The 21,038-nt window shown below is 34.9% G+C and overlaps 1 protein-coding gene across 2 annotated transcripts in view; it reads right to left on the reverse strand.

Annotated features, from left to right (window-relative positions):
- Nucleotides 1-21,038, reverse strand: part of LOC136760586 (zinc finger protein 236) — a 126,097-nt gene that overhangs the window by 84,289 nt on the left and 20,770 nt on the right. Inside the window, exons 3-8 of one of the 2 annotated variants that reach the window (XM_066716063.1) lie at nucleotides 19,274-19,438; nucleotides 17,691-17,869; nucleotides 16,892-17,022; nucleotides 15,699-15,871; nucleotides 3,814-3,936; nucleotides 2,788-2,967 (exon numbers count right to left, since the gene is read on the reverse strand). In XM_066716063.1, the coding sequence (XP_066572160.1) occupies nucleotides 2,788-2,967; nucleotides 3,814-3,936; nucleotides 15,699-15,871; nucleotides 16,892-17,022; nucleotides 17,691-17,869; nucleotides 19,274-19,438 (951 nt within the window). Of the gene's footprint in view, nucleotides 1-2,787; nucleotides 2,968-3,813; nucleotides 3,937-15,698; nucleotides 15,872-16,891; nucleotides 17,023-17,690; nucleotides 17,870-19,273; nucleotides 19,439-21,038 lie in introns of those variants that run through there. The other variant, XM_066716062.1, reaches the window with a different exon arrangement.

The following is a 21,038-nucleotide window of genomic DNA, read 5'->3' on the forward strand; positions in this document are numbered from 1 at the left end:
AGACAGTCCCATTGTTGACTGTGCACTGGAATGTCTCTATATAGTCGCTCTCCTGTGAAATAGAGCTTTGCGCGGAGCTAACATCATGGATTTCAATGCATTATTTTGTGCATCGCAAGCCTGTTTTTTGCGTGGCACATAGCTACGAAGATAGCAGGAATCACGCATAATTTCAGCCACTCCCCCCATTTTGTGCCTTGCATACCATTAAAGTGTGAATGATGCACAAAATGGGGTTTTGAATATCCAAATAATGTGCATTTTTGCACAATAGCCATGTGCACCACACAAACCCCTCTGCATGGTGCACAAACCCTACAAAATATTTAGCCCTATGACTTCTTTGTGACATTTCAAAAGTTTTCAAAGACAACCCTTTAAAACTATTTTAGTTTACTGAATTAAATATCTTCTATAACTCTACATTTACTAAATATCTTCTCAAATTTCGATATTTCTTTCCCCTCGTTTACACATTTCCTAGTTTACCATATTGGGTGCAACCTGTGAAGGCCCAATCTTAATCTCATAATTTACTACTTAGGAGGAGGTAATTTGTAACTTACACTGATTAAATAAATAACCACATACATTGTCAAGGATAGTTGACGTGTAACCTTAATGAAAAGGGAAGGAAGGTTTCTCTCATTATTCTGCCACCCTTGCATGGTGACATAGACATATCTGAACCTCTGTGATATACTGTAGTACCACACGTTCTATCTGTTATAAACCCATGAACCCAGATAGGTGTGATAAAGTATTTTGTCCATACTGCCAAGTCATTCAAAACTACTGAAGTATTCTAGTTTCACTCAAACCTTTACAACGTGAAATAATCGTCAGATCTCACCATTTGTAGCAAACCCTCAGGTAAAAATATAGGATATTGTACTATCAAAATACTGACTCTGACACTGAAAATCACCTGTTGCAGATACATAAATAAATAGAATGTGTGTTTGTAAAATTCCAGTTATATAATAGAAAGATCATATTTTTACATTATTTAACAGATCTATAGTTTCCATAATTTCAAAGTATTTTCATTAATAAGACTTATTAATGAGACTTATTTAGGATATATATATATAAACACATTTATTTGCTTTTTGTTTTTTAATGCCCCCAAATAAACCTGCTATATAAAAAATGATAGAGACAAGGGGCCGGATTAAATCAAAACTTTGACCCACCCGCTAATAGCAAACTACAAACCTGTACATCATAGCAGTTACATTTATGATTCTATTAGCAGGTGGGTCAATGTTTTGATTTAATTCGGCCCAAGGTAATTTAAATTCAATTCATGATTGAGTCTGAGACTTGTCAGTAGTTTTAAATCTAAAATAGAAGCATTAAAACATCAGGGTGCATCAGGGTTAATCATAATCACTGTGAAGCAGCATTCAGATTTTGAAAAACTATAATTTGTCTACAGTGATCTCTAACTGCAACAAAAAGTTTTTTAGTTAAAGACTATGATATACTATTCCCTGCCTAGTTTTCAACATGTTCCTTGAAAAATGTCTTCCAAACATCTAGATTATTTTAAGCATGAAGAAAAATGCAAAGTTTTAATGGTTTGTGGAAAGAAAAAAAGTCCAACCCCTAATATGCAAATGTACTAATCCCCCGAATTACTATATTATGGATTTATAAAACAACAAGGTGTTAAGCCAGCTAGGCTATGCTATTTGATTAAGGATATTATGCTTAAAAACTTGATTCTAATCAGAATGACTGTAATACTCTGTAAGACACAGAATTGGGTGTAATACAGCCTTAATGCGGCAGTTCATTAAAAAAAAGTTACTCTATTAATAATTATGTAACTACCAGTAGGGCAAAAGATGCAATGGTGACAAATAACTGAATATAATGTCAAACTGAAATTATGCAATTCCAGGCTTCTTGATTTTCCCCAGACTCCGTTTATGTATGCTATTGGTAAGAGTTCCCTAAAAAGTATCTGTTTTATTAGCATGCATTAAGGCATCTTTGCACAAACAATCAACATTATCAGGAATAAACAATAACAGGGAAGTTGACTATGTAAAATCCTTCAATAAACAACTAAATTGGAAAGTGGGGTAGATTAGCTTTCACAAAACAAATATTGCATGAATTAACTCCTTCCATTTATTATTTTATCATGTGAATAAATCATTTCTCATAAATGTAAAAATAAATTATATTATCATCATATTGACCAACTAGACAACGTAGTTATACTTTCTTAGTGCAAATTTAAAGGTAGTATATTTCTCAGAACTGAAATGTTTTTTTGTTGTTTTTTTCCACCTTTTGAATTCCATTCATCTGCAAATGTTTGGAAACTTTGAATGCGAGTGATTTCTGACAACTCTTGTGAGGATCCAGTGCAAAACACTTCACTCTTAAATAGAGAGAATGGTATTACGAGAGAATGCTGATGAGATAACAACTAAAATATACAGTGGCTTTAACAAATGGCAAGCAGTCATCTCTTGTCAAAACTTGACTGGAATAGAAAGTTATTGTGGAGGTCACGTTCAATTTAAGAAAAGACACTAAAACTTGAAATTAAAACACACTGTACACGAGAACTGAGGCATAAAGAAAAGAAGTATACCTAAAAACCTGGTGGTGTACTTTAATGCAGGTTTAATGGCAGAATCTGCTTATCCAGACTGGCCCACCTGAGGGTAGCTTAATCTTCAGAGAAAGACACATTGTAATAAAAGGGATTCTCTATAGGCACCAGTTGAGACTGTAATAGGAATGGGCAGGAGGATAATATCCTACCTGTAAGATGTCCTGGTTGATCCCTGCTTCTATACCAATGGCCTGCACTGGCTGTGCAGCCTGTGCGTTCTCTCCCGTAACCTGCTCAGACAGTTCCAGGAGCTGCTGGATGACATCTGTCACACCTTCTGTGCCCTCTGTCCCAGGACCTTGGTGCCCTGAAACTGTTCCATCATGCTGCTGCTCAGAGAAGAGAGAAACATCTGTGAAGTCTGCGTGCATACTTACCCTGTTATGAAGTACAATTGGAAGAGGATATAGGTGGTTTGACTTTCTCTTCTCCAGAAGAAAGCCACAGTTCTATCCTGCATCCATCTAGTCAGCTTTTTTCTCTTCAAAGACACTGCAGTTCTTTTGTAATGAACTCCAATGTCACTTGTACTGTTGTTGGCTGGCAATTACCATCAGCCCACTACAGTTAATTCATTTCAGTGTTCAGTATGGTTTCAACCCAGAAAACCAAGGTGAGAGGCACAAACGGTTTCATTAATTTTCTTTTTCATATACGTACATGGTCTAATATGATTAATTGACCATGCAGAGTACTTTACTAAATTAATATAAATTTTTCAGTTCATTCATGTTGTCTGAAAATATCTGATATTGTACAGTCAAACTGAAAGGAGAATATCTAACAACATTTATGTCATACTATTAGGTTTTCCATACAATTCACCTTTTTTGCCCGGATCACTGTTGAACAGTCCTATTCTTTTAAGGAACTGCATTAGAATAATCTTAATATTAGCATTCAGCGTTATTTTCTTTTCTAGATTCCACAGTAGCAGCCCAACAGATACCTCATGACTTACACCCTGTAGTTATTATAAGCAACATTCAAATTCAGGAAAATAAATAAATATGGCACTGCCTGAATATATCCTATCTGTTACTAAACTATAATAAAGCACAGTATTTCTAAGGCTATGGTCTTATATGCCACCTGATGCAGAGAAAAAGAAATAGGCACTACCTTTAGTAAAGGTACAAACTACACATTTCTGAGACCTAGATATCTGATCTCACCTGAGAATTCTGTGGAGCTTCTATGATGGAAATGTGCATCTTGCTAATGTGTGCATTAAGACTGCCAAGTTTTTTGAACACACAGCTGCAATCCAAACAGGGAAACAAGGGAACTCCCTTGGCCTGGAAAAAAATGAAAATGGAGATGTTAAAGCATATAACTATTAGGCCTATTTTGATTTCTACAGCAGATGTTCCAGTCTTTTCTAAAAAAACTCTGAACTCTATTTTATTTTTATTTAAAACAATACACATTACTTCATTTTTGTTTTCATGTTTTATTTATTTACTCTGTGCTTTTGGATATTGCAAGCATGCTGCAAGATCCTTAGCAAAATAATATTAGGGAAAGTTTGAAAGCTAGACAGTTAATGTGTGTTAAAAAGTATAAAAAGGGAAAATTGTTTGTAAATAGTGGAGATATTAAGCTTTAATTAATATAAAAATACAGTATAGTTACCGTAAAACTTAAATTAAATGCCCCCGACTTTTATTCCAAATAAACTGCCCCTGAATCAATTGGCGACTGTAAGAGACCGGTGTTTGTATTAAACATTCATAAATTCGTGGACTTATTGTAGGGTAAGAAGAGCCTGGAAACATTGGTTACTTGTAGAAGTAGGCTAATAGGCCAGGGTTTTAATTGTTTATTTTTTTAATTATTAATATTTTTTAATTGCTTCCCAAAGGTGCAAACTAATCACATTCAATGTATGGTGAACTATACACTTATATACAAGTTACTGGTAATTCCCTGCTAACACAACATTGTAGCAACATAATATAATGCAATTTATGTTGCTACAACATTGTGGCAATGTTGTGTGTAAGCAGGGTTCTGTTAGCAGTCTAAGATTCGATATACTGTGAACTCTCGCTAAATAAACAAAAAGCACTTCAACAAAACTGTGGAAATACGCTTTAAACCAAACCATCATCAGCATACTAAATTAACGCATTTCTTATGTCGCAATTGACAGTTCGTTCAATCACTACAATTAACAGCAATACAAATATACAGTAATATATATATACACACACACACACACACACATACATATACAGTTCTGGAAAAAATTAAGAGACCACTGCAAAATTATCAGTTTCTCTTATAGGTATGTGTTTGGGTAAAATTAACATTTTTGTTTTATTCTATAAACTACTGACAACATTTCTCCCAAATTCCAAATAAAAATATGAATGGAATGGAATGGCTGCCACACATGTAGAGATGCTGATTTAAGAAAAATTTGCAGTGGTCTCTTAAGTATGTATATACACACACAAACACACACACACACACACACACACACACACACACACACACACACACACACACACACACACACAGTTAGTTAAAGTGAGAAATAAATTAATAAAAACACATGATGGTGTTTGTTTTTAATTAATATACAGTATATATATTTACTGAAAACAAGAAAGATGCAAAACATAAAAATAAAAGTCATGGAAGGTTCTTTCAAATGTGTTAATGCATCTTTAGAAGCTGTATCGATTTCCCTTTTCTTTATTTATTAAACATGGTCAAGTCTATTTTGGAACGCGTAACCTGGCGTTTATTAGAGACCGGCTTTTGTTTACATGATTATGAAAATCAACCCGGTGACTATTGGAGACTGGCTGCTTATTTGAGACGCGGCAAGTATTGGAAGTTTTACGGTATGTAAGGTGGAAGTTACAGGGGAAGGATCTCCTGTATCCTGGATCAATTTTAAAGTGAGACTGAAGGGACAATTTTAAAGTGGATATTAGCCTAGTCCTTAAACCTTATCCTAGTCTTATTTAATTTGGAAGTAGTTTTGTTTTAATGTAAAGAATATTCACTTGCTATGATTTGTATGGCACAGTAAACCTGTGTGGCAACTGAAGTTCTGGCCTGTTACTGTAGAATCTGTTCCTGTGAGTTATATTGTTTCTCTAGATTGTATGACTTCCCACATACAATAGTTCATAATTGAAAAAGAAAAAACGTGAGACACTTAATTCCCTTGAGACAAAAAAATAACGGTTTGTTTGAGAATGCACAAAAAGCTATTCTATTCACTATCACTATTCACTATTTATTGTTGTTTTCAATTATAATTAAACCGAAGTAGCAAGAAAAGACAAACTCAAATCAAACTACAAAAAAAAAAAAAAAAAGTGGTACATGAAAGTTAGTGCCCTATTTTTGAGAGTCCAATGCACTTTGAATGCTACACAGGAAGCAGGGTTAATTTAAATAAGCCTCTCTGACTTCTGGAAGCTAATGCTGTCTCCTTCGTGAAGGGAAAGAGTGCTGGTAGAAGGTGTGTTTTACGACAACCAAAAAGGTCAATCCTGAGCTTTCATCTACTAATCTCCCTTCAGGCAACTCAAACTTCTTTCCTGGGCTTGTGCTGAACAGAGTGATGGAAGACATCAAAAAGGCCCTGACGTCCATTATACAACTCAGCAGCAACCCTCTTTGTGAGAGATTATGGAGTGTTTTACTTTTACATAAAGGGATTGCAAAGTACTAATGCATGCAATAAGGGGGACACATTTGTTGAATTTTTGTTCTTGAATAGTAATATTTGGTTAGTTCCGTCTTTATGTTTTACAGCTAAAGAATAGCAAGCCAGTTAAATGCATAATAAATAATTCATACAGAATGATGTACTGAAAAAGGATTGGACTATTTCTTGTTCTATTACATTTCCAGTACTGCAGTGTCACTGTACAATAAAGCATTTCTCTGAGCAAAAGGCCAACCCTAAGTAGTCCAGGAGCACTATTATCTTTCAACTATGATTATTTATGTAAACACTTAATTTTTTTTTTTTTTTTAAATACCCAGAATGTTATTTTTAAAATACAAAAAAAAGTTGTTTTACAAATAATTGTTTTGCAAGAAGCTCACCTGTCTAGAAGCTCATAAGAATTACACCGCAAAACAACAAAAACAAAACAAATCAGCCGCTTGTGTGGTGTGCAGAATAAATAGAAAAACATCTTCAAATGTACCGATTATTATTGTTGTTGTTGTCATTATTACTACCAGTAATATTTAATCATAACAATAATAATAATAATAATAATAATAATACTACATGTGCAGTGCTTACTTTGCATTAATTGTAAACACGCGTGTTTGCAGATGTGTTCTTTCTTTAATGAGAAATCGACCGGTTGGGTTGCCGTGTTACATACATCTCGGACTATTACTTCTGTGTATTTCTTAATCTTAGCGGTTTTCTTTTGTGTCAATTCTGTTATTTGGGTTGAAAAGGGGATTCTAACATTTAGGTTGACCAGCTAAAATAAAATAGAAAATGTCTTAAATCTGTACCTTCACCCCCTCGCATTTACATTCTTGTGATAAACTTCTGCCTCCCTCTCTTCCAAATCGCTGTCATAACTGTCTACAATACTAATCATAATGTGCCAATTAAAAGTATACAATACTAAAATGTTTAATTTTATTGAGTTTTATCAGTCTCAGAAGCAGTAAAATATTTAAAACATACCCCATTTGGACTCCTTTAAAAATGCTCTAATGTGAGTATTTTCCCCATCTACTCTAAGAGATGGGCACAAAGTGTGTTTTTACCAATCTAAAAACGTTTAAAACACAACAAACCTCTCTGACGTCGAGTTAACAGCTACTCGTCCCGAGTACAACAAACTAAGGCCATGTAAACCCAGAGAGGGACATTTAATCTTTGACTCATGCATATTGTCTTTACTAAGGTTAAAACACACATGTAAACTCCGCCTTTGATAGCAGCAAGGACACAAGTCAAAAGGTTGCAAAATGCAAAATTCGGTCACAGTCTGCAATAGTCTGGGGACAGATTTTTATTATGGCTATACAGTTGAAGAATTCACAGTGGTGATCGGTATTACTCTGCTATTTTATTATTCAATCAAACAGTACAACTATACTAATACAAAATAAAGGTAATATTATCAAATACACAACACAAACAGAATAAAATAAAGATTTCAAAGAACGTTGTGTAAATTTGCCAAAATTGCTAATTGTTTTTTTAAGTGTTATAAAGCTTACGACTTAAAACCCCAACTTTAAAAGGAGCATTTGAAATACACCTTTTAGATTTAAATAAATATTATAAAGAATTATATACAAATTAATCCATTTCAATGCTGTTGTTGTTTTAAGTGTTACAAACGTATGCTTTCAGTTATGTTGTGTGTGGAGGTTCCTGCCAAAAATACCAACATATTGACTTGATCACATCGGAGTTGCAATGTATCGCTTTTCGTTTTAAAAAACATTTTTAAATGGAGCCTAAGGCACCATCACTCTGTTGGCATATTTACATGGGATACGTTCGCACAGACTCGTCATTCTGAACAGAATCTGTGCAGAATACGACCATTTAGCCAATGAAAGCTCAGACTTTCTGCAGATTCTGTGCAGAATGAGGTTGCAAGCTCTGTCCCACCAATGCCATTGGCAGAGCCATGCAGATCTGACTAGTCTGTGGCAGAAACACAGTGCAGAGACCGCAGCACTAAATGGCGAGGCTTCAGAACTGCTCCATTAAAAAAAAAAAAAAATGCCGGTATTGACGAGTTCTTTTTTTCCAGTGAGGCATTATACCGTTTACCGTCACAGCCCTAGTCTGGAGCCCGGTCTCAGTAGGGCTACCCGTAAACTAATTTGTCCTGTTTAACTGAATAATAGCCTATAGGCTATATTTTACTTTTATATGATTAAGAACTTTGGTGTGTGTATATATATATATATATATATATATATCTATATATATCTATATATCTATATATACATATTTTTTTTTATATATTTCACACTATTTTCCAGCCCGTATCAATTCACTGTTGGATTAAGGCCTCCCCAAGATGTTTCCACTTGCCTCAATCTATAGCATCCATTTTCTAGGTCACACCTGCAAAGTTTATTATTTAATCGTCCCATCTTCTTCTAGGTCTTTTTTAGCACTTTACACTAAACCCCATTTTCGACTGCTTGGAACTTCTTAGATGTGCAAGTGTTTAATATGGACATTATAAGGAGTACAGGTATGTGACCACTATCAAATGAAACTAGACAACCTGTACTATAAAATTCTGCATAGTTGATCATGATTATACAAACTATCTTACAGTACTACCAAGTTTGTTTGTTTTTCTTACAACAATAAATGTGTTTTTTGAAAATTTTCTCCATTATATTCTATAGCAGTGATTCTCAACCTTTGGGTCATAAAGGTACCGCAGGTGGGCTGTAAAAATATTTTTTTTAAATGCTTTTCAACCAGGAATACATTTTTGTAAAAAAAAAATAATAATAATGGTCTGTCTTTGAATGTTCGTTTGGTCTCCATACCTTTGGAGATTTTTACAAACCTCAATCACATCTTTTTTCTCGTTAATAGTAATTAGCTGTTTTCGAAACTGCATACTACACATACTAAATTCCAAAATTACTGAAATATTGGTATGTAGTACATGTAGTATGGGTAGTATACGATTCTGAATCCAGCCATTGACTTCAGATGTCACTCATAGCTATCTACATTAAAACATTTGATTTGTATAATGCCCATTACAGTGGCATATTTAAGGAGTGGGGATGGGGGGGGGGGGCTCGGGGCAATGGCAAATTTAAATAAAATAAGTAATTCTGTAGGTCGTAGCTCCCCGCTCGGGAATCGAACCGCACACCTGTACATAAATAAGGACCTCAAACTAATACATGGAGATGTTTTGTTATTGATGCATTCGGGTGTCACACCAGGAGACTTGCATTCAACTAGAAACGCCTACATCAGAAACAGCCGATTTCCAACGAAGGCGCATATTTCTAGCAGGCTCACAATTCGAAAGTTTCCTCATCCTCACCCGTTTCAATTACAGAGCTCCACCAAAAATGTATCTCTGTGATTGACAAGCACCAGAAAATGCGTCTAGTTTCCCTGCATAATGTTGGTTGAATGTTGGTGAGATTATGAGTTTTTTTACTTCGGAATTTCAAGTATCATGTTCTTGGGGAGGCCCCCCACACCCCCCGCAGTGAGTTCCACTTCATCCTCATTGCCGCCACCCCTCTGCAAATTCCTGGCTATGCCACTGGCCCATTACTTAAATACAAGTTGTGGGATATAACAAAACAAAACAGTCAAAACAGTCATGTGAGCAGGTATTGGACCAGATTAAATTTAAACAATGTTATTTGAAAATGGACGATTACACTGATTTAAGTTTTTCTTCTTAAAGAGCAATATCCCCCCCATCTACCAGCATGCATGTGGACCACTCTGTGTTATGGTTTCTTTATCTGCCATTGTGCAAAGTATTGTGCAATATAATGCAAACATAAAAAAACTAAACAAATGTCTCAAAAAGCATCTGCTGTTTGGGATTTTTTGCTAAATGCACAGAAGAGCCCCAAAAGTTGAATGTAAGCTGCGCAACTGAAAAGTGGTATATCACAGAGTAAATAACCAATCTCCGGGATCATTTAATCAATGTAAGTTTAAAATGCATGTTATTTATTAGGCTTAATGGGTCAATTGCAATGAACTGAAAGCAGCATACTGAAGATGATCCCATGGTTAGTACACAGCTCTGTACTAAGTTAATTGCAATTGACCCATTATTATTATATACTGAAAAATATATAATGTTGACACAAACTGTAGAAGGAAGTCTTTTACTTATAGTTAACCCAGCTATTAAGGTTACTGTGTTCCAGTGTCTTTAGTATTTACTACTTTCACTGGGGTATATTCATCAAGGGGTTCACATAAATTCCCTATTTCCAACACTATTTTCTGTATTGAATAAAATAATCACTATACAGTGTATTATGAGTAAAGTTAAATCAATAGCCTATCTATATATAAACCGTGTGCTTGTAAAAAATAAATGTAAACACAATTACTGTTTGAGATGAAAGCATACAAACTACAGAATCAGTTTCTGCATTGTTAATCATGATTAGACACACTATATTGCCACACTACCACCTTTGTTCCAAGATAAATAATAGCTTAATCATGAATTATGTCAAATGTCAATGTAAACCTATTTTTCTTACAATTTTCCCTTAAAGTACTAGTCAAAAGACAAACTGGGGGCGAATACTTGATACAAATTTAAGGAGTTATGATCATTTATTTTGTATGTATTAAAAATAGCAATTCTCATCAAGAGTCAATTTTTCCCCCTAATTTGTAAGTCACTATCTCCTCACAGTCAGATCTTAACAATCTTGCTATTGTTTGTATTCATATATATTTAATCATGTATCTGGCTTAGATACATCTCAACCCACCGGCGGGTGGAAAACAATAGGGCTGAGTGTAAAGAGTTAGGTTGCTGAAAGGAAAATGTGAGCTGAACATAAATTCCTCTCACTGCCATGGAGTGTATATTATTAATTTTCAATATTCATTATTAAAATCTTGTACAATGACATTGACTTGAATATTACTGCAATTTACCTTTAGACTAGACCAGGGCTTCCCAACCTTTTCCATTCCAAGGCCCACTTGATCAACATCATAAATCTTTGAGGCCCAACTACCCACAAAATCCATTCAAAAACTCATTTTTAAATAAATATAAATACATTCCTCTGTGATATACCACTTTTCAGTTGTACAGCTTACATTCAACTTTTTGGGTGTCTTCTGTGCATTTAGCAAAAAATCCCAAACAGCAGATGTTTTTCGAGACATTTGTTTAGTTTTTTTACGTTTGCATTATAGTACTCTTTCAGAAGAAAAAAATAGTTAAATTATCAGTGTAATCGTACATTTTCAAAATACATTGTTTAAATTTAATCTGGTCCAATACCTGCTGACACAACGGTTTTCAACTCTGTTATATTCAACAACTTTTATTTAAGTAATGGGGATTATACAAATCAAATGTTTTAATGTAGATAGACTACAAGTGACATCTGATGTCAATGGCTGTATTTGAAACCGCATACTATCAATACTATATGTACTACATACCAACATTTCAGTAATGTTGAAATGTTGGTATGTAGTAAGTGTAGTATAGGTAGTATGCGGTTTCGAATAAAGCCAATTTCTATCAACAAGGGAAATAAAAATTATGTGATTGTCATGTGACAAACCTTCAAAACCTCCGAAGGTCTGGAGACTGAACGAACCTTGGAACCTTCCAAGACAGGCCTAATTATTATAATTTTTTAAACAAAAAATGTATTCCTATTTTAAAAGCATTTAAAAATATTTTTTGCAGCCCACCTGCAGTACCTCTACGGCCCACAGGTTGGGAATCACTGGACTAGACAGTTACCACATATGGCATTCATTTTCTGAAAATGTTGTAACTTGCCATTAATCGATTGTCTAACATTACCTCCTAGCAACAAATCCGATACCTTGATAACTGGACCATATGTCCTGCTAATCCTTAATTCTTTATGTAAAGCTTCTAAGTGATGTCTGAGACAGAGGCTTAAATAATTGTTCAATAAACAATTGATATTAAAATGTCAAATTATTAAGGAGCTAACTGTTCAAATAAGGGAAACCTATCATTTAACCTATTAAAAATAATAAAGCCTTTTTTTTAGAAAGCCACAGCAGCACATCACGTCACTACACTTCTAATTTGATGCACCATAGACAGAATTAGGGGAAGACTCCACTAAATCATCAACCAAAGAGGAGGAGGTGGAGGAAGAAGATGGAGATTTTGTTAATTAAGTCAGGGAAATCAGGGAGGAAATGCAAGTGCCATGTGTATGTTTAAACATGGACAAGTGCATGAATTGTTAGTGTGCTGTATTTTTGTATGTGTGTGCTTTATGTCCTGTCCTGTTAATACAACTCTCCCAGCCAATCGTCAATTATAGAGTTTATACAGGCCAAGGTATAAACTCTGATGGGCGGGGAGATGGGAGATATATTAATTATAGGCTATATAGGGATCAGCTTCCTTTCCTAATATGAATGAGACATTGGATACAATGTAGGCAACTACAAAAAACAGGTGATTGTTATTATTATTGTTATTATTATTATAAACTACTTAATAAATCTGTCCCATAGTGTACAGGACTATAGTGGTGACGTCTCTCAGGATTGGACTGCCATTGGTTGAGAGCCACGCGTCTTGCTCTTAGAGAAATCTTGACGCGATGCGACGTGCTGATGTGTCTGCGGCCATAGACATGCATTGCATTAAAAATGTACACTAGGTGAAGTGAGGTGCCATGCCATACCACACCGCTGTGTCCCAGGTTTCCACACTGGAGAGAAACACCTCTGAGAGGAAAGCATATTCAAATCTCTTATTGAATATATATATATTGTGACAGCATGAGGGGAGTGGTACAAGGCAGGTATTTTAGGACCACACGGTATCCCCATCTCCCTTTCTGCATGCTTCTTCACAGTGAAATATACACGTCATGCACCTGTCGGATGGTGCAGAATGATGTCAGTGCTTGATGTGACATAAAAGCACGCCACAAGGAACACTCATCGCAAAGTACAAGAAAAGAAAGTAGGGTGAAACAGAGAAAGAGTAGCTTGAATGAAGGGAGAGAAGAGAAAGAGATGGAAAAACCAATTGGCACACAACCTAACTTTCACTGACAACCCTTGGAACACAAACCCGGAACAACTACGACACTGCCAATTTCTCGAAATCAATGCTGTATTACAGCAACCCAAAGCAACAACCCCAGCGGGACATGGCAAATATATATATAATTTGTTTTTGTATATATTCAATTTGAAATTATTTTCCCTTTTAACCAGTACCAACTAGAGAAGATCAGATCACATCTATTATTTATTTTATTTAACTTTTGCATTTTGCTATTCACCATTGGCATGAATCAACATTACCAACATTGATTCATTGTGAATCTTACCAGTTCCTAGAGTCATTAGTTTTGTGTTGTCAGTGTTGAGTCAATTAGAGTTGTCAACCTAGTTTTTGAAACTATAAACTATTTCCAAAGAGCACCCATTGTTTGGAATGGATTACACTGCCAAGGTACTTTGATTGCTGTCTGGTGTGTTAAGCTTTCAGGTATGCTTACACATTGGTGGAGACCTTTTCTGTTGCTTTAAAAAATATCTGCCATATTGGGTTATTATTCCATTGAATCTTATACTGTTCCAGTATAAGTAAGTTACGGCTTTTACATTATGAATCAATATAGGGATAAGAGGGGAGAGTAAAGGTGTTTTCACAAAAGACACATGAAATATTTACTTTACTTACATTAAACACTGAGAGACCAGGGACTGCATTAAAAGTACTTTCTAAAGGGTAACATATTGCTTACAATAAGAAATGCACCTATGTGACTTAACAGGGAAGATATTTTACTATATTCCTGTTACAAAAGTAAAAATTAAAATGTAGCAGACTGAAAGGGAAAATGATATCCAAAGGTTGGATGAACTAAGATAAAGGTATATATTCTTACAGCATTTTGCAGCTTTTAAACATCTTTTGACGAATGTTTCATTTTCTTATTTTTTCTCTTGCAAATATAAATAAAAAGCAAGATATTGCAAAGTTGCTGGACAACCTGGAGAAGCAGATCATTAATTTCAGACTGTGCTCTATATGTTGTACTTGCATGGGTTGAACATATTGTTATTCCACATCACGATTCAGGCTGGATTTCTGTTTGTCATCATCCCCATGGTAATACCAAAATAAACTCTGCAGACCCTTACGGAGCATAAAGATGAGTTACAGATGGTGTCCTAGCCCTGAAACACCCTGCTGCCCTCACTGTGTTTCAACACCCACATACATGCTAACTGTTTCTTAAACAAATTCCAATTAACTTTCTTTATCTTAGCACATTTATATTTCTCCTCATTCTGAGGACAATTTCTAACCAACCTTATTCTGCTAACTGCATGTGTAACTGATATTTTGTAATATTTCCAAAATAGATTTTGTACAGTTTAAAAGGGCTATTACCGTACAGATTTTACATTCAGGTCTGAAGAACTACATACATTTTTGTACATTGCTCTTGTGGTGAACCGGGTAAATAAACCACCCCTCATTCACTTTCTACCTTTATTCGGACCGTAACACTCTCTCTCAGCATGAAGTGTTAAGAAAAAGGACATTTTTAAGAAATGCATTAGATCTATCTTAGGCCCCTGCATGCAAATGAGGAATGTCTGAGAAATAAAGGTAGTGCTCTGATTACTCTGACAGACTGACTGACAAAATTATCTTATAGTTAATACTGTAAACTGAAGGTCTGCAGTTGCCTTCATGCTTGACCATTATCCACAACAGAGAAAGCAAACAAGTAAGACATCTCTGTAAAGTGGGGTGAGACATTCTAATCCATATCACAGGATTGTGGAACAAACTGCTCATTAATTATTTGATTCCTTGATAATTAATTCAGTTACATAATTAGCTGTTTGTGCAGTGAAATAGATTAAGGTCTATTAATTAACTATGCTATGCTGTAACAGATTATAAAAGTGAATATAGGACATATGCCTATACTTGTATTTTGCTGTGAGGTCTCAATCTTTTTGTTTTAATCAAAGGTCACTGCCTACTAAAATAATGGTCATTTAGTTAATGCCTTGCTGTTTATACATTATTTGTGTAATGCTTGAGGCACCACCAGTGGGCTACACAGCTGGTTAAAATCTCTCTGCCCAGCAACCCTCATTTCTACCTTCATGGCCACCTACGTCTAATTTCGTGCTCTTTTCCTCTAAATGCCCACTTTTAGAAAGTAGTGTCAATGGGTTAGCAGAACCCCAAATGAAGAAGAGGGACAATAAATAGGGAAATAATAACACAGGTGACATTCTGCTGAGTAATTCACTCAGTTGACATCTCAAAACTATTTTATTAATTTTGCCTACCTCAGAATGGACCCTTTGTATGTGTGAATGCAGATTGCCCTTCTGTGAGAAGGATGCTGGACACAGCATGCAGAAGTGAGGCTTCTCTCCAGTGTGCCTCACCATGTGAGTCTGCAGCACCACCTTCTGGTTAAATGCCTTCCCACAGTGGGTGCATTTATAGGGTCGTTCACCTAGTGAAATAAGGAGGACAACAACAAAAAGAAAAAAGCTCACTGCCCTGCACATACCAATCAAGTTTAAACTATAATACAATGTGTAAAGATTAACCAGTTCAGCTATACAATTACTATTTACTTCATACTTAATTTGAGTGAATATTATGTATACAATACTATCATGTTATATATACTATACAATACTATCAACAGATTGCATTACTGTTGTTCTATTCACATTTTCATTAATCTAACAATTTCTTAAAAAATCAGGATGAATGTGAAATACACTGTTCAGAGTTCAAAACTAAATGAAATTTGATCTAAAGAAACATTAATAGAAAAATGAATTAATCTTTAATGCTTCTAAAATATAGGGACAAATTAACACATTATGGTATTTTGTGGTTTGTTTTTGTTTTGTTTAAGTACAACATGCAACAGGTTTTTCAGATTCTATAGATTCTCAAAAGGTTTGGGAATGTTATGGTTCTCAAGGTTTGATCACTTGTATTATTGCAGGGAAGCAACAAAAGCGCCATCAAGTGTCAAATCTGGGGAGTGTATGCAACACATAGTAAGCCCCCTTCTCTATTTTTGCTAAGGTCAACTCAATAATAATATGTATTATGCAACAAAGCTATACTTTCATTATTCATAACAAAGCAGATCCCTACAATGTTGGTTCATGTCATTTTCTTTACAACTAGATGTCAGACGAGACATGCTGCTTGTAACTGATGACACTGCACAGTCACAGGCCAGTCACAGGAGTCGCTGTTGTGCAACAAACTGAAGAAACCCTGATTATCTCGGAGAACAGCCAACTCTACTGGCCAATTAGGCCTCTGACCTTGGAAGCTCCAAGTCACAGTCTACTTATGATAGAGCCCAAATTCAGACTAGCCATCTCTGAAGTATAGGGCTCAACCTGTTCTCCAAGCAGAGAATTTAACTTAGGTTAAAACATTCATAAATTTGCTAAATTAATATATTACAATTAATTAATATGAATAGAACATCTTTGTTACTTACCTGTATGTATCCTAATATGACGAACCAGCTGGCTAGGCTTTTTGAATGTCTTTCCGCAGTGTTGACACCTATTAGTGAACCCACTCCTATCAATGTTTCGCTTGTAATTCCTTGAATTCCCAATGATAGGCCTGAACATAAATCAAATTGAAAATAAAATAACATTGCAGAATATAGAAAACTAGTTAGATATTACTATAAGCCATTTGGGGCCTTCATATTGCAATTCAAAATGCTTCTCCTTCTTCTTACAGTGAAGCACAGCTCTATATTTTGAGACAATAATACATTTCAAAATGCTCTATTCAGACTAGGAAGTTGGTAGTATGTATAATAAGCTGCTATTAAAGGTTGCCTGCTGTTAATGTATAATGAAGTAGTAAATAATGAAGTATTCCTACCATCAGAATTCAAGGAGACCGTGTTTGTACACAATTACACAAGTCTGATGTTTTCACTTCAACAAGACAGTTAAATGTAACCAATAAACAAAACCTTAGGAAATTATATACGACTAAAACTTCTAAAGAAATTCAACAAATCTGGTTTTAAAAGTGCAGTTCAGCCCTTATTAAAATAATAAGCAAACTTCATAATCATCGAATATAAACATTGTGGTTTTAACAATTAGCTTCAACTCAACTTGAATGTAAGAGAGGAGGGCAACAGTGTTTTTCCATTTCTCACAAAACTAAGACCTCACTTCATTTACTAACTATGCTGTAGTTCTGTGCCCTTATAGAATGACTGAATTACATTTCAATGCAGTTTGTCTAATATGAAAACAATTTAAACCTACCTCATCTTATAATGGGTTTTCATATGTTCCTTCAGCAGGGCAGAGATTTTGAACTCCTTGTTGCAAAGTTTACAGTGATAGACCTTATTTCCTGTCAGCTCCTTACGGTGGTCTTCAAGGTGCATTGACAGCTGGTTGTGCAAAGTGAATTCATCCCCACACTCGGAGCAGATCAAATTCTAGGGAAGACATTATGCATGCTGGATCAGAATATAACATTATTTGAATATTTTATTGCCAAACTGTATCCATGATATTTCTCCTGGACCCTACACTCTTATTCTTAGTCTGCAATTAACAGGCTGAACTGTACATAAAAAAAACTTGGAAGATTCACATGCAGTAAAAAAAATATATTTAAAGAAAAAAAACAAATGCAGGCTTGTGTGTGAGTCCCAAATTGTGGGACTTGACTTAGTTGATTGTCGTTGGGATTGTATGGGCTACAATTTGGTGTACAGACTGCAAAATTGAGTGAAATAATAGAACTTCCAGTGAGGCAGTGTGGAGCAATGTTTAAGGCTCTGTATCCAAATTAAATCCCTGATCAAGGTATTTTAATCTGGATTGCTCAAGTCAACCCAACTGTGTAAATGTTTGAAGGTACTTGTTGGGAGAATGCATTGGACTAGCACAGGGGTAGTCAATAGGTGGACCGCGGGCCAAATTCGGACCGCCAGACGCTTTTGACAGGACCGAGAGAATAATTTAGAATAGAGAATAAACTTATTATCATGATTGTTTTGTTTCTAAATGTAATGTTACAGAGGTTTGTTGCACAATATATTATTATGTGGAACCTAGTTGCCAGACTGGGCCACAACATTTGTATGAGGGAAATCATGGGGATATTTTTTTCAACCTGGGGGAATTTGCACCTCTTGTATTGTCGAGATTCAATGCTCCAAGAAGCTGAAAACACTTCACGAGGCCCCCCCCAAGACCTCACTTGCAAAATGATCAGTTTCTCTGGTTTTACTATTTATAGGTATGTATTTGGGTAAAATGAACATTTTTGTTTTTATTCTATAAACTACTGACAAAATTTCTCCCAAATTCCAAATAAAAATATGAATGGAATGGTTGCCATACATGTAGAGATGCTGATTTAAGAAATCTGCAGTGGTCTCTTCATTTTTTCCAGGGCTGTATATATGTGTGTGTATATACACGCACACGCACACTCTTATACATTAATTTGGTAAAATACAGTGTCTCTCAAAACTATTCACCACCCTTGGAATTTTCCACATTTCATTGTGTTACAACATGAAATCAGAATGGATTTAATCAGGTGTTTTTGCTACTGATCAACACAGAAAAGAATAATGTCACTGACATTATGTCAAATAATTATTGTCCATAATGTCAAAGTGAAAAATATAATCTGGAGATTGTTCTAAATTAGTTACAAATACAAAACAGAAAATACTTAACGCCTGATTAAATCCATTCTGATTTCATAACATTAATATTAATGAATATTATAACAATGAAATGTGGAATAGTCCAAGGGGGGTGAATACTTTTGAGAGCCACTGTACATTTTTTGTATTAGCATCACAGGGCTTCTTGTTTCTCACCTCCTCTTTTTCGTGCAGCATTATATGGGACTTCAGACTGGCCACTCTCGAGAACTTTTTGTGACATACTGGACAGGTAGGCTCCAGTAAAGCATGTGTTGACTTGTGAAGTGTCAGGTTGAATTCCACGTTGAAGGACATAGGGCACTGATCGCACCGGTGAGGCTGCAAACAAAATAACTTTTTTATATTTTTAAAATATTAATATAAAAAGAAAAAAAAATGGATAGTGAAAACTGATCTCCCTAATGCAGTTTCTTTGGCTTTTAGGTTTCCTTTCTTTTGTATGTAATTTAATCAAATCAGCAGCCTGTCACAGGAGGCTTCATTTTTATTTTTGTGTTTTTTCCTTTCTTGAGAGCTATGTGAGCAAGTTAATAAAAATGGCAAGAGTTAAAAGACAAGCACATTGTGCCTGGTAAAGCAAAGGCAAAATTTATTTTCAATGCATCAAATTATATTGTTTCCATCCCAACTGTTTATTCACCCCATAATTGATTGGGACATATGTGAGATATATGTATGTATGTTCCATGGTAGATTACTGGAGTAAATTCATAATCTTTACTCAATAGTGGCCCTAAGCAAAATATTTGCCATAATCTAAAAATAAAAAATAATAACAAAAACAATGCAGTCTTACAGTATTTCTGGACAGAATGAAAATCTACTGAACAGGAGGTGGCAGTACTTCAAACTGTACATGATACACAGGCTTCAAAACAATAGTCATGTCTCAGACAGGCTTCTGGTTCCAATATTCACAATGGCTGTTTTCCATTATTGTTATCTTTGTATATTAACATTATAATCAGTCTTACTTTTGCTTAGTAAATTCTGCATGAATTTATCAAAATGTACTTAAAATAATCCGAGCTGATACAATTTATACTTTTGTAAAAACCTAAACGTCTGAACACTTTTTCAAGTCAAAAACGTAATAATTTCCAACATGATAAACACCAACACAATGTGTTGTTTACTGGGGGAGGTAAGTTTTACTTCAATCCGCATGCTGCTGATGTTAACATTACTCGGAACTTAAATTATTATAATAAAATATATTACAAATTATATTTTAAGTTATTTTAACTTTGATTTTGATTATAGTTATTACTGCCTTGGTGCACTTGTAGCTCTTAGAAACCACTCCCATTTCTATGAAGGTAGAAGAATACAAAATGTTAATTCCCTAATAATTTACTTACGGCAGTTTGCAATTAGTATTGTGAGAATTTGCTTCAAATTAACTGATTTTACAAAAAAGGGGATTTGCAGAGAATTTCAAAGCAGAAGTAAAAAGATATTCTTTCAAAATGGAGAAAATCAAATGACAGAAGTACAGAAAACATAAGAAAGATTCTAAATGAGAGGCTCATTATGCATGTTTGATCTTAAAAGTAAAACCATTTATGGATCTAGAGAGACCGCTTCAATTGCATTGTAGGATGGTTTGTTCCACACCCACAAAGCCTTAAAATTTAAAATGCACCACAAACAAGTTTTTTGTTTTGTTTTTAACTTGAACACTGCTATACAGATCATTGAGGGATAAAGTAAGGCAAATATTTGGTGGCACTCCAGCAGGGCTGACATTATTTTATTTTTTATCAGCACTAGACCTCCAGAATGTGGTAAAGCTCCACAATCTCAAATGCTCCATAATCTAACCATAAATAAGGATTTAGCTTTTAGCATGAATACTGCATAAAAATATTTAAATGCATGATATATAATTGTTATTCTACACTAATTTCAACTCAGT

This window comes from Amia ocellicauda, chromosome 10 (genome assembly GCF_036373705.1).
Source record: "Amia ocellicauda isolate fAmiCal2 chromosome 10, fAmiCal2.hap1, whole genome shotgun sequence".
Classification (NCBI taxonomy): Eukaryota; Metazoa; Chordata; class Actinopteri; order Amiiformes; family Amiidae; genus Amia; species Amia ocellicauda.